The sequence below is a fragment of the Citrus clementina genome, unplaced genomic scaffold, assembly GCF_000493195.1.
Source record: "Citrus clementina cultivar Clemenules unplaced genomic scaffold, Citrus_clementina_v1.0 scaffold_2, whole genome shotgun sequence".
NCBI lineage: Eukaryota > Viridiplantae > Streptophyta > Magnoliopsida > Sapindales > Rutaceae > Citrus > Citrus x clementina.
The window spans coordinates 27,610,261-27,624,223 of record NW_006262688.1 but is presented as its reverse complement, the minus strand read 5'-3'; the positions used below and the strand labels follow the sequence as shown (position 1 = coordinate 27,624,223).

General features: G+C 34.7%; 2 protein-coding genes across 2 annotated transcripts; one reads left to right on the top strand and one right to left on the bottom strand.

Annotated features, from left to right (window-relative positions):
* The first annotated feature begins 6,473 nt into the window (after nt 1-6,473).
* On the top strand, nt 6,474-7,203 carry LOC18053499 (MLP-like protein 34). The gene is made up of 2 exons (XM_006448168.2): nt 6,474-6,717; nt 6,853-7,203. The coding sequence occupies exons 1-2, from the start codon at nt 6,531-6,533 to the stop codon at nt 7,125-7,127; spliced, it is 462 nt and encodes a 153-aa protein (XP_006448231.1). The 5' UTR covers nt 6,474-6,530; the 3' UTR covers nt 7,128-7,203.
* Nucleotides 7,204-10,795: 3,592 nt separating this feature from the next.
* Nucleotides 10,796-13,588, bottom strand: LOC18053498 (phosphomannomutase/phosphoglucomutase). Its single transcript, XM_024192045.1, has 6 exons — nt 13,040-13,588; nt 12,679-12,942; nt 11,530-12,046; nt 11,229-11,428; nt 11,031-11,143; nt 10,796-10,940 (listed from the first exon to the last, which is right to left on the bottom strand). The coding sequence occupies exons 1-6, from the start codon at nt 13,586-13,588 to the stop codon at nt 10,796-10,798; spliced, it is 1,788 nt and encodes a 595-aa protein (XP_024047813.1).
* Nucleotides 13,589-13,963: the final 375 nt, after the last annotated feature.

Here is a 13,963-nt window from a genome sequence, read left to right as displayed (position 1 = left end):
TGTTACACAACATCAAGCTGCTCCAAAGGAATTGGCTGCAAAGCATAAATATGCAAAGGATACTCTTCAGTTGCCCAAAAATCACACCAAAGAAGAACATGCTTGCCATAAACCAATATCCCTCCTAATCCTCTCAACACCTCATGCCAGACTCCCTACACAGCCATCCACATGTACGACCCATATTTCGTAGTGTACAGGGAGAATGAACAACCCCATCTTGGACGAGAGACTTTCACCCATAAGTTTCGTGGTGAAGAAATAATACCCCATCTAATTTTCATAAGGCTTCATTCATCAATATTAAGTTCTTAAGACCAAGGTCCCTGCAAGGTTTCGGCTGACATATATTATCCCATTTAACTAAGCTAATTTTCTTCTTAGCCGCTACTCCACTCGAAATAAAATGCCTATAAGCTTGTTCAATTCTATCACAAATATTAGACGGGATCTTCGTGGTCTATATTGATTAAATAAGAATTGGTTGGATAACCAATTGAGTAAAAGTAATCATTCCCGCCAAGGACAAATGCATTGCACTTCACCCCGACAATCGTTGTTCCACTTTGTCCACAATTCCTTAATAACTTAGCTTGTTGACACGAGAATGAAGGATCGACATGCCCAAATATTTCCCAAGTTTTTTTTGTAATAAAGAAACCAAAATAAGAACCAATATTCTTTGCCTCAACTTGCTTCACGTTGAGTGAGAAAAAACTTGAGTTTTAGTTTTGCTGACTTCCTACCCTAAACTCATACAAAATACGTCATTCTCCCTTGCTAAATGCGAGTGGAGTATGGACATCCCTACTCTGTTAGGGGTTATTTGTCTGGGCATGTACTTCACAGAATTCAATGTAATAATGTAAGTCCCAATCATGTATATCTGATTATAATTATCAGTGTAATATATCTGCTATAATAGCAGTTGTTGTAAATATCTGTGTAATACAGTAATATGATGTTTAATCAGTATTAAAAAAAAAACCATTGCCTATGCATAGGAAGCCTCTGTAAGCAAAATAAGCTCATTAACAAAAAATAATTGAGTTAAAAGAGTACCTCCATGTGCAAGTTTAATAGCCTTCCAATGCCCTCTCTTCACGACTTCATGTATCTCGTGGCTTAATCTCTCTATGCACAAAACAAAAATATACGAGGATATGGGGTCTCCTTGTCTAATGCCCTTAGATGGGAAAAACTCTCAGCAGTTTTTTCATTCCAAATGATCTGCATAGATGCCGTCATAATTCATAATAACCCCAATAAGGTCAAAAGGCACCCAATCTCCGTCAAAAGTTCACAAAATAAAATCCCAACTTAATCAATCTTACGCTTTCTCCAAATCCATCTTTATAGCCATATTGTCCAATCTTGCTTTTTAACGTTCCGTCGAATGGATAATTTCTTAGGCAATCACAATATTTCCTATAATGAGTCGCCCTAGAACAAAATTGGTCTGCGCCTATCTAATGAGATCTGGCATAATAGCTTTCAGATGATTGGCGATCAACTTGGTGATAGTCTTATAAATAACTGGGTAAAGACTAATGGGTCGAAAAATTTTGAGGCTAATTGGATTATCCGATTTAGGGATCAAACAAATCAATGTTTTATTGAGTTCTTTGGGGATCTCATTACCGTTGAAGATGCCTTTAATAACAAACTAACTGCTCCACTACATACCATTGTGACTGGTAAAAAAGAGCATGAAGACTGTCTACTCTAGGTGCTTTCAACACCTGCAAGCTGCAAAATAACATTTTTGACTTTTTATCATCTACTGCTAAACGTAAGGCCTGCATCTTACTTTCTTCAATCACGTGGAAAGTGCTAGAGATAGGAAATGGGTTATAAACTCCTTCCTCCTTGATATAAACCTTTGAAAAGAAGAACACAACATAAGCTTTAATCTCATTCTCATCAAGCATCCAGAGCCCCATATCATCTTTAATCATCTCAATTTTATTCCTCCATCTCCACTGGATTCTTTTGCGATAGAAATAGGATGTATTACGATCACCACATTGGATCCACTTCCTCCTAGATTTCTGGTACCATAAAATTTCCTCTTGGGTTAATACTGCCTCAAGCTCCTTTTTGAGATTTAATTCAAGTTAGATAAGGTTATTAGAATGATGGTTTTCCAATGCTCACTATATCCCCCCAATTCTAGCTAATAACCAATTTTTACGTCTAAGAATATTACCAAAAACTTTTCTGTTTCAGTGTCAGACCACTTCGACAAAGTGTTTGGCTGAATGCATATGCTTCACATCTTTCTGCCATAACACTTAAGATGAAACTTTCAAACATCTTATCAGTTAGTCAAGACAAGGAAACAAAAGGCTTAGGGCCAATATGAGTGGGTCCAATCACCCCAAAATGAACCAAAATCAGCCTGTGATAAGAGCCAACCTTAAGAAGATAAAGGACCCAAGTAGCAGGGAACTTTTCAACCCAATTATCGTTACAAATTGCTCTATCGAGCCTTTTGTGCAACAAACCCCAAGCCAAGTGAGGAGGGACCCTTGAACCCAAATCACAAAGCTGATTACGCTGATACCAGTTGTTGAGCAGCTGACACACACCATTAGTTCTAAAAGAACCTCCAACCTTTTCCAATGAACGAAGAATAGCATTGAAGCCACCCCCAAGAAGCGAGGGACCTTGTACAAAGCTAGCAAGCTTATTAAGCTCACTCTAAAGTTGCTTCTTTGTGGAATGGATAGGACTGGCATAAATAGCAGTTATTCACGAAATGAATCAAGTATTGTCTGAAACCCAGAAGTGGATAAACTGTCGATGATTTCGCTCTCTCTTTACGATTTCACAACCAACAATGAGGTTAAGTCTTAGGGTTGTTTTTGTTAAATGTCTTAATTATGAAATTTGATTAATTTCATATTTTTTTAATTTATTTGTTTGTTTTTAGTAACTTATATCTAATTTTTAGATATTTACATTTGATTAAAAAATGAACTTTTTTAATTTTTATCTGAATAGAAAAAGATATAAATAATCATATTTAAGGATTTTTTATTTATAAAAACAAACAAAATGTCACTTATAATCATATATTAAAAGAAGCAAATATGTCATCAAGATATTTATATTTAAATCATTTAGATTTTAGAAAAATTCCGATCAATTCACATTTTAGACAAAATAAACAAACACTATCTTAGTAAAAAAAATTCATTGAAAATTTAAATTATCACAGTACTAATATTAGAAATAAATTTTTTAGTCAATAATAATAATATTTTTTTATAATTACCATTGTTGTTATTTTCATTATTATTAAAAACAATGACAGGGATAAGAATAATAACAATAATATAATAATATTTTACTTAAGGATAAAAGTGGAATTATGAAATTTGGGTGGGTAAAACAATGAGTTCAAAATAAATAAGAATTTGATTCCAACCTCTAATTTATAAGTTTTCATTTCTTAATCCCAAGAATATGTAATTCCTAAATGTTTGATTTCCATTCTTAAACATGATCAATCATTTTCATTACAGATTCTAATTCCCTAATCGTATAAGTAAACAAAACGTAAAGTTTTCCCTAAAACCCACACACACACACGATACACACATAGATAAGCACATCGCTAATGAATTAATGCTAGGGGGATCTTGTTTGGGGCAAATTTGAAATAATACTTTTGGACCAAAAAATGAATGACATGTGGACAATTACAAGGGCACAATGGGCATGATACTTAGAGAAGTATAAATATATTATTTGGAAAAATTTATTACACTGAATGGGCTTAAGAAATCAAGGGTCAAGATTGGACACATCAAGATATTTATGATAAAAAATGAATCTAGTATAAAAGGAATATTCTTGTCATTTTTTCCTAAATATGACAAATAGTCCTAAATATTCTCTTCTTTTAACCTAAGAATGACATATAGCCTTAACTTTTATGTACTCTCCTTATCATTAGTCTCCACAATATAAATATCTGATTCACCCATATTTGGGGGACTTTCACTCTCTCTCTCTCTCTCTCCCTCCCCATCTTGTATATCATCAACCTCTTCATTTTTAGAGACAATTTCTATTCTCCATCATCTTTTCCACCATATTATCATCATCTTTTCCATCATATTATCACTTTATGTATCTTTGTTCACCATTTTCATCCTTATTAACACCAAACATCTCTATATAACGATCTAACTTGTATTATTCATCTTGAATAATTTAAAATTTTACATAACCTTTCATTTATATAGTGGATTGGTGATGAATTAGAAGTACGTAGGCCAAAGATCGAATCGCGTAAAAGGCTTAACCACATAAATATTTTGTATTCTTTGTATTTATGTTTATTTTGTTATATTCTCAATTTGAGGTTGAGATTGTGTTTCAGTATAAGCTTAACTGGGATCCTAGTTACATTAAGCATTTTGTGAGGTCACATAAGTTATCCCCTGAGTACGTCTGAACTACACCTAAACATACATTAGCCTCCCTAAATTAACTCTTGGAGGCTCTACTGAGCTCTCTTTATTATTCTTTAAACGACCACTTCAATTCACTATGCATATTACTTTAGCTCACCACCTAGTTAAGGGTGGGCAAAAAAAGCTGATTAATCAAAAACCGAATAAGTAATATAATGAAAATAGTAAAATCAGTCGGTTCGGTTTTCGGTTTTAAAAAAAAAAACCGAAATACCAAGCCGAATATCAAATAAACCGAATAAGCAATCCCTAAAGTCTAAACTAAACACCACTTCTGATCTTCAGCCGAAACCGAACTCGTGACCTTCAGCCGCTGGAATCTCGTCCCCATTGCTCATCGCTACAGCTGCTAGTCGCCGTCGCTGCTCGTCGCCGAGTCTCCGCCGCTACTATCACGTGCTGCAGCCGCTGTAATCTAAATTGGTAAGGGAGGACAGGTGGAAGCGTATCATTCTAGCTTGACTGTGAACATGACGAGACGGTTGCATCATAAGCTAACGCGTTCCCATGCAGAACGCAAAGGCCAATCTCCAGCGTTATGGCTTCAAAATGAACCGGATGAAATGTTATTTAATTTAATTTATACGCCTCAAAATTTGGATGGTTGAAAATAAAAATCGATTTCTTTTTTTAAAACAGAAATATGAAACTTTCAGCCACTCGGCGTTTGCCCAAGTAGTACGCCGTTGCAGAGATCAATAGCTGGAGTCCCGTATGTCTGAATTATTTTTCTTTTTTTCTCGATTCATAAATGTAATTTAGGATAATTTCAGTAGATAGAAAATGTATAATTATAAATAGGATTCTAATTATAATAATAAGTTAGTGTAAAAACAAAGAAAAGGAACTCTATAATTTTTTTCTTTTTTTTTTCTTTTTTTGGAATAAAATGAGGAAAATGCTTGTTAGTGTAAATAACAAGTAGCTGAGGAGCAATTGGGATTTGGAAGTTGATTGATGTTTATTGCTTTTGTAGTTTTGTTAAAGTTTAAAAGACTTTTTGCTTATTTATTTTGATTTGAACTTGTTATTTGAACATGTTATGTGTTCTTGAACATACTTTGAGACATATTTTGATTTTTTATTTGTTAATTTTTTATGTTTGTGGTAGATTTATTAATTTAAGGTTTTAAATTTAAAAAAGCCCAAAATAGGCCCAATAGGCCCATAATTAAAATAATCGAACTGAATCGAATCAAATTATTTCAATTAATCGAATATTTGATTATTTCGGTAATTTGATTAATCGCGATTATGATTTTAAAATAATCGTAATCGAACGATTATAAAAAATTTAGTAAAAAACCGAACCGAACTTAACCGCGCCCACCCCTACACCTAGTACCTTAACTAAACCACGTGCTCCAAATATTAAAAAAAACACACCTAAATGTAAATTTAGTGCAAACTCCCCTTAAATATAAATTTATTTGTTTGAATGAACAAATCATAGCATTTTCACATTGTTAGGACATATGTTTGTGGCGGGAACTGATGCTGCTGCGATAGTTCAGATAAACTACTGAAAAATCCAACTATTATGAAGAGAGCCGAGAAAGAGGTTAATTAATATTGAATTCAAATATAAGAGAATTAGTTTAATTAATATTGAATTAACTGGTTTCGCCTTTGCAAATATATTAAATTCATTACCCTGAAAATTAAAATTGAGAAGAAAGAAATTCTGAGGGGAAAAAAATGACTTGCTCACAATCTGTTTGGTGGTGGGGGAAAGGAATTCTCTTTTAGGGCCCCGATGTTTCCATCATAAGATGCTTTTGTATGCCCTCCTCATTAAGTTGATCTCCTTTATCAATGACATTTCGATATCTAACAGGACCAACACAGTGCAAGTTGTGTTTTCTTTGAACAATAATTAACAAAATGAGTCATTGATTTTGTCACGGCACGTGCACATACGTAGACTAACTTGTATATATAAAGGCAAGAAGCCAGTGTATTTCTTCATTGCATCCAACTGTTTTAATTTGATAGTCAATTAGTACTGCTAGCTGGTTCTTGAATATCATCAAGAAGCAAAAAATGTCTCTAACTGGTCAAGTGGAAGCTGGAGTAGAGATCAAAGCTCCAGCTTCTACGGTTCGTGAATATTTTTGCAGCAAGCTACATCACGTGTCCAGTGCTTGCCCTGATAAAGTACAGAGTGTTGATTTACTTGAAGGTGAATGGGGGAAAGCTGGCTCAGTCATCTTCGGTCGTTATGCCAACGGTAAGCCAACTGTATAAGTAATTCATAATTTGATCATGCATATATCATATGCACTTCATTCCAAATTACTATTTCAAATATCGTATTTGAGTGTGAATTGATCATGCATGCTTTCTTTATTGTGTAAATTGATAGAAGGGAAATCTGATCTAAGCTGCAAGGTGATAATGGAAGAGATAGACTATGAGAATAACAAAATAACTTTTAAGGTGATTGAAGGGAATCTATTGGATCAGTACAAGAGCTTCTGCTGCTTCTTCCAAGTCACCCCAAAAGGTGAAGGCAGCTTTGTTACCTGGACTTTAAAGTACGAGAAGCCCAATGAGAACGTTCCAGAGCCCGCGGCCATGCTTCAACTCTGTGTCGATGTCACCAAAGATGTTGCCGCCAAACTTATCCCCCAAGCATAAACCCATGAGTATGATCATAATTATTTACGTTCTGCTTTTTACAATAAAATGAACCTCGATGTTGATACATGTAATACCGGGAAATCTATGTCTATCGTGTGTGTTTTCGTGTTCCTATAATGTGTAGTACTGTATATATATATGAATAATAATAAAAACGTTGTGACGTTCGACCAGATTGTGTTTATGTTCTCCATTGTGGCTGACTTGTGCGTGGGTACGTAGCATAGCCTGAATGGTTATGAGAGAGGCAGAACGAAAATGTTCCTGACCAAAAAAACATTGCTTGCAGTTGATCCCCGCAAAGACACCGATGCTCACATAAAGCTTCCGAATGTGCAAGCTTTTATACTACCTATGATAAATGCTTGGAACTTGAGAATCTTTAAGAAATAAGTAAATACTTGTTTTCAGTTGTACCTCTTCAATTGCATAATAAATAAGTTCAGGAGTCTTCGTTTCTGAATTTTTTGGTACATGACGAGAAATAAGAGGTTTGTAAATTTAAAGAAAAATAATGATATATATCTCAAATTTTTTATTTTAAATGATGTGGCATTCTTTATTTGTTGATAATTTTTTATAAAATATAAGTGAGTTAATTGTATTATCTCACCAATTAATTAATGAATGTCATATCATTTGAGATAGTTATTTAGTATAAAAAAAATTAAAATGTGTAACAATACTCTTTAAAGAAATAATTATTTAGTATAAAAAAAATTTACATGTGTAACAATACTCTTTAAAGAAAGTGATTTTCGTATTCCATCTATGCATTTTGGTTCTCCATTCTTCTGTTCCTCTGTTTTCAAGCTTATAAAACGGTAGGGAATAACTGATAAAACCCAAAAATAATGGGGTAAAATGTCATTCTCCTAGCATTTTTACTTTCAATATAATAGAGTTGTCCATCGAAATAACTTTCAGTTAGTCACCAATCTTTGTAACATTCTTTTCGTTCTTCATTTCATTTTTACTTACTTCCCCCTTTCGCCCTTGTATAAACTCAATAGCTCCATCCAACTTTATGCAAAAAACTGAGAAGCAGAAAGGGAATATAAATTGATCTAAATATATTATACATAAACAACCATAAATACAATGGATTAACTTGGAAACTATATGATTGCGGACGGATCATGATTCTCTCCTGATCTAATCATGTTCTGAGTAAATAACTCAATTGTTGATTGGTTGTTAATGAATAAAAAAATAAAAGAAATTAAATCTTACCCATACACTACTATTAAAAGACACATGATAAAAGATTTTTAAAAGCTCAGTAGAGCTCAAATCAGCAGAAGATCATATTCCGATTGCTGACACCTTAACCTTTATCTGACAAAAAAAGGAGACTTCCCCTAATTTTCTATAAATATTAGATAGAAGCAATTAATAAGATCAAAAACTCATCACTGCGACTCTTTAACATGAGTAACTGGTCAAATATTTTTTACTTAAGACTAATTTCGAATGTATTTTCTGTGAATGGTCCGGGAGGAATATTTCTTCTCAACTGAAAAACAAGGGGTAAACTTAAAGAATCCTTCCTCCCACCATATTTTGAATATAATCTCCTTTTCGCTTTTGTTATAAAGGCAATAAGCTGATCAGCATCATGTCCTTCTCCAATAAAACTTTGGTTCAGTTTTGTCTGAATCGATCTTTTATTTCCTTTCAGGTTTGTTTCATTATCCCTTTTTTTGATATTATCCTTATCGGAAGAAGTGAGGGAAAGCCTCGCCTATGGAGCTAGTTTTAAAGATTGAGAGATACTCAATTGCCCTATTTAACTAACAGTGCTTGTGAATTTACGTACTTAACTTGTGCCCATTAGCCAAATTGAGATCTAAAATTTATATCGTAATTGATGTTTTGTCGTTTTACGTCTCACTCGTTGATCATTGCTATATCAAAGTCACATTAACGGTAGTATATAAAATCAAATATCTAACTTGTCACAGGTGGTAGTTATTGTTAGCCTGTGATTAATTATTGATTAGATTGTCATTGTTTTCTACTCCAGTTTCCACTTGAAATCGAAATATATATAACCGCATGCTAGTTCGCTTAGATTGTAATGCATTTCAATGCAACTTGGGATTTGTTTAAAATTAAATTAACTTGATGGTTTCGCCTTAGCAAAATAAATTCTTGCCCGGAGATTAAAATTGAGAAGAAAGGCTAAGAGGCAAATTAATGATTTTCCCACCATCCAATAAATATATTTTCTTGGAAGAAAGATTTTAAAACACTCCGTTATACTACATTCATTTAATGTATGTATAATATATGTGTATTTATTTTAAAAAATTATAATATAATTAATAATTATATTTAATTTATATTCACATGTCATATATACATTAAATTGGTATGATACGACAGAACTACTTTAGAATCTTTGCTCTGATTTATCATACTCTTGAAGGAAAAGAAGCCTAATAAGGCTCAAACTTGCGCACTCTGGAGGGCATGAATGAATGTCACTAGCCTACAATCCCAGTGAGACTTATCGATTGATTCACTTTACAGCAAAATGCAAATGGACTCGGATACTGCGATACCATTCCTTTCCCAATTTGGTAGGAAGAAAGTTCAAAAAATGTTCCAAAATTAGCTCTTTTCTTTCTTTCTTTCTTTTTTAAAAAAGCCAAAGTAATGGATGCATGAATCTGATTCCTTTGGTTCTTTGAGTGCTAAAGCTTGTCAAAGAATATACTTTTAATTATCTATTGTTGGGGATATATACAAGGGGAACGGCGATTGTGGATAATTGAATAGATGTTAGAAACTTTATTATAATAGAAATAATATGTATAGAATTGTGTAGGTGCAAGTATAATTGTAGTAAATAAACTGCAGAAAATTAATGTGTGTTTCAAGGCAAGTTTCCTTGAAATGTTATTTGTCCCTAATAATTTAATGATATACCTGAGTTCAGCAAATATGTATGTCTCCAGATATAATAAAGCAATTAGTTGTTTGTCTGTATTGTGCATTAAAAAACAAATAATGTTGCAAGTCTGTCAAGAATTGATATATTATTTCTACAGCTTGTACCGTGGGCATAAATTCATGGCTGAAATCATTTCATTTATGTTGTGTAGTGTGGGAGTCGCTGTGTTTATGTTGCAAAAAATCAAAATATTATACATACATAATTCGGTACTTGCTATATTATGTAGTATAGTAGTATTACTGAATTGCAATGACGAGCCAATTAGCGTTATGGCAGAAAATTAAAACAAGTCAACACAAGTTAATACCAAACCACAACGTCAATGTGGCGTGAGATTAATCACATCATTGAAGTCACCATTTATCCGTCATGGGAATTTTAGCTAGTACTAGTAATATGACAATCTATACAGATATTCTCTCAGAATACTTTTTTTTTTTTAACCTGCAATGATCATATAATGAACTCCTCCTGTACAGTATATGGAAATTGGAAGTACTGTTCAGAATCTGTATAGCCTAGGCATTAGCTACTTTCTGCGTACTTCTCGATCTGAGAAATGTCAAGCACTTTGTCCATTCCACTTGCTAAAAGAAACCTGATCGCAATTCACAAGAGTCAACAACCATATATATTACATCACTTAAATTAAAGCTTTGAAAAACAAAACAGGGTTAAAAAAAACAAAAAAAAAAAATTGATCCTACTTATCTCTGAGAGATTTTGTAATAGACCGGCAACCCCCAGGCACCATCGATTGGACGTTTACAGCAATATTTGGGTTGTGAATGCTCTGTCTAAGATGTATCCATCCATATTGTCCACGTTCTTCATCTGTAACTTTAGCCCTGATGAATTTGCAGAAATTTAGAATATTTAATATTGAAACCGAAACCTGCCTCAAATTGAAATTTCCTTTAGAGTTTTTATGTTTATACCTGTACATGCGAGCGTCAATGGCAGCTGGAGATTCATCTGAGTCCACAAGGCAGCCTTCACTCACCCAGCAGTCGCCGCAGGAATCTAATTCCCATCCTTGTAGCCTTCCTCCCTGCAAGTAATTAATCAAACGTTCGTACTATTAAACAAATTGTTTCACTAGCTGAATGTGAATTAGTTTTCTGCAGATCAAGTACCTCGATGTATTTCCGGAATTCTTCAATGGCTTCAGATCCTTTTGCCTTTGCATACCTAGGCTCAGAGATAATGTTCATTCTTAGTTCGATCGATTCTAGTGGCTCTTCAAGATCTTTTATGAGACTACCAATGCCTTCATCTGACCCTTCAAGCTTCATCCGTACCATCTGAATAATGATTTTTACAACCAAATAAGCTCCTGTAAAAGGGTAACAAAATCCAGGTGAGGAACAATGGGAAATCAGAAGCATTAATGACATTTTTCAGAAGACGTCCAATATATGTATATATATATATTACCGTCATCAAGGAAATAATTCTCTTTAAGAGCACCATGCCCTGATGTTTCCATCATAAGATGTGTTTCAATGCCATCTTCATTAAGATGAACTCCCTTATCAATCACATTTCGGTAACCAACACGATACAGGCAATGGTTTCCTCCTCTATCTGTAATAAACTTGGTAAGCGGCATGCTTGTCCGAGCATCAGTCACTATAGTAGTTCCAGGGTGTTCTTTCAACACAATGGCAGACATGAGAGCTATAAGCTTGTCACCATTGATTGGATTGCCTTTGTTATCAACAACCCCGCTGCGATCAACGTCAGTATCGAAAACAACTCCGAGATCAGCATTGTTTTCGAGCACAGCTGCTCTGGTTAGAGCCATTGCAGTTTTGTCCCCAGGATTCGGAATGTGGTTAGGGAACATCCCATCTGGGTTGAGGTGTAAAGAGCCAAATGTGTCTGCTCCCAGCTTGTCTAACACATCCCATGTGAAGAAGCCTCCTGATCCGTTTCCAGCATTCACAATTATCTACAATTGAGGTGCAATAGCAACATCATCATCTTAGACTTTGCTCAATAAACAATGTTAACATGTATCCTAGAAGTAAAACATATTTAGATTCATAATCTTAGATTTTAGTCTAAGAATTATTATTTTTATTATTATTTCTGTAATCGATCTAAGAACGAGATTTAAAACTTGTACATATTATATACTACCCAGTACCCCTAACCCCTTAACGGTAGCCAAATTCTGAAGAAAAAATTTTGGTTTCTTTTGGATGGGCCGAACTTTTGATTTTGGGCCCAAAAATGGAGCACTCCCGAGGAGGATTTTAGTTGATCGGATGCTGCGATACGCAAATCACAAATATCTCTAGATACACCTTTTCTTTGTCAAAATGTTAAAACTTCCAATGCGTGAATAAATAAAAGGGTGCATTTCAAAACTTAGGCCCAGACTGCAATGGAACAAAAGCCCAAATTATCAGTCAGCACCACAACAATGCACCATATCTCATTCTGCGTAGTTTGGACCTCAAAATCTTATGAGAAGCAAATTGTTGGAACGAGGATAACGCAAGATTTGGTGGCACATGCATGAATTGTGTGTACGGCCACAAGCTAATAAGATACAAACAAAGAAGTGAAGAAGGGAACCTGAAATCCTTTGATTGGTGTCTCATAATGCAGGGGATGATTCACTCTCTCCTTAATGATGTCTCTGAGGTGTTTTGCATAAGCACTCATGAAATCAACTCTCGTGGGAGGATTTCTCGGCACTGTAGACACTTTGGTCAGCCTATTGGCAAATTTCCGGGCAGCTTCGCCACATATCTCCTCCACCACGGGCGACGTTAGCCCCCCTTTCTTAGTGAAAAATTTCAGACCATTTCGAGTGTAAGGTAAGTGAGAAGCAGTCATCTGTAACACAACAATATCTTATCTCATATAAACTAATTCAAAATGCAAATTCCATGGCGATGCGATTAAAGTTATTCACTTTATACATATACCCTACCATTATTGATGCATCATAGGCAAATGGAGGCAGCAACGTGCTCATGAAACAAGCTGGAGTAGTAGCAAGTCCCATGTCAAACACCAAACAACCAGCACGAGCTAGGCCAGCAAACACTGCCACGCTCAATGAAGGACCTGACACTCGAGGGTCTTTGCCAAGCGATACTTTAACATCCTCAACAGGACGTCCGCGTTCATTTTCCAAGCTTCTGATTACCCATTCTCCAAAACTCTCCGCAATGGCTTCCACAGCTGACGGTGTAAGGTCAACTGTTCGACCTTTTTCGCCTTCCAAGGCAACGCCGCGAACATCGGACCCGTTTTGGAGCCTCCGAATCCTGTCCATTTCTTCATCAACCACAACTTCGTTATACTTGTCTGTAACAGAAGATTTTACGTGTGTAAATTTTATTGAATGCGACAGAAATGGAAGTTTAAGGCCAGTTATTTGAAATGGTTTTGGGCATTTTGGCCCTGGAGACGATAGAAAGCTTGTTCTCGAGCTGTTGCTTTGCAATGATATTGAGGGTGTTGTAGTGGAAGCCATGGAGTCTGTTAAAGTTGAAGCTGTGTTGGTTTGTTTGAAGTATCTGAATGGAGGATTTTTTTCAAGAAGGAAGCAAAGTTGAAAGATAAGAACAGCCACATGAATTAATTAATCACCCTACATTCTGGGTGAAGGAAAATATCTTTAAATAAAATTCCAAAAACAACGATATTTTTCTTGTATTATTCAGGCATTAAATCTTTTCGTTTTTTTGTCCAATCTTAATTTTCATGGGATAGATAAATGACATATTCTTTCAGGCTGCTGTAGTGCCGTAGGAATTAGGAAACGTGCCAGACAAGAATAATTGAAATGAGAAAATCTGAATTCTTAATTATCCAAAACCCTGGAGCATGAAAATTAAGATGAGGATAG

Coding starts and splice junctions, on each gene's coding strand:
- LOC18053499 (XM_006448168.2), top strand. CDS start 6,531: ATGTCTCTAACTGGTCAAGTGGAAGCTGGAGTAGAGATCAAAGCTCCA. Junction 6,718..6,852: donor CTTCGGTCGTTATGCCAACG/GTAAGCCAACTG, acceptor GTAAATTGATAG/AAGGGAAATCTGATCTAAGC.
- LOC18053498 (XM_024192045.1), bottom strand. CDS start 13,588: ATGGCTTCCACTACAACACCCTCAATATCATTGCAAAGCAACAGCTCG. Junction 11,429..11,529: donor GAATTATTTCCTTGATGACG/GTAATATATATA, acceptor ACCCTTTTACAG/GAGCTTATTTGGTTGTAAAA. Junction 10,941..11,030: donor ATTGACGCTCGCATGTACAG/GTATAAACATAA, acceptor CAAATTCATCAG/GGCTAAAGTTACAGATGAAG.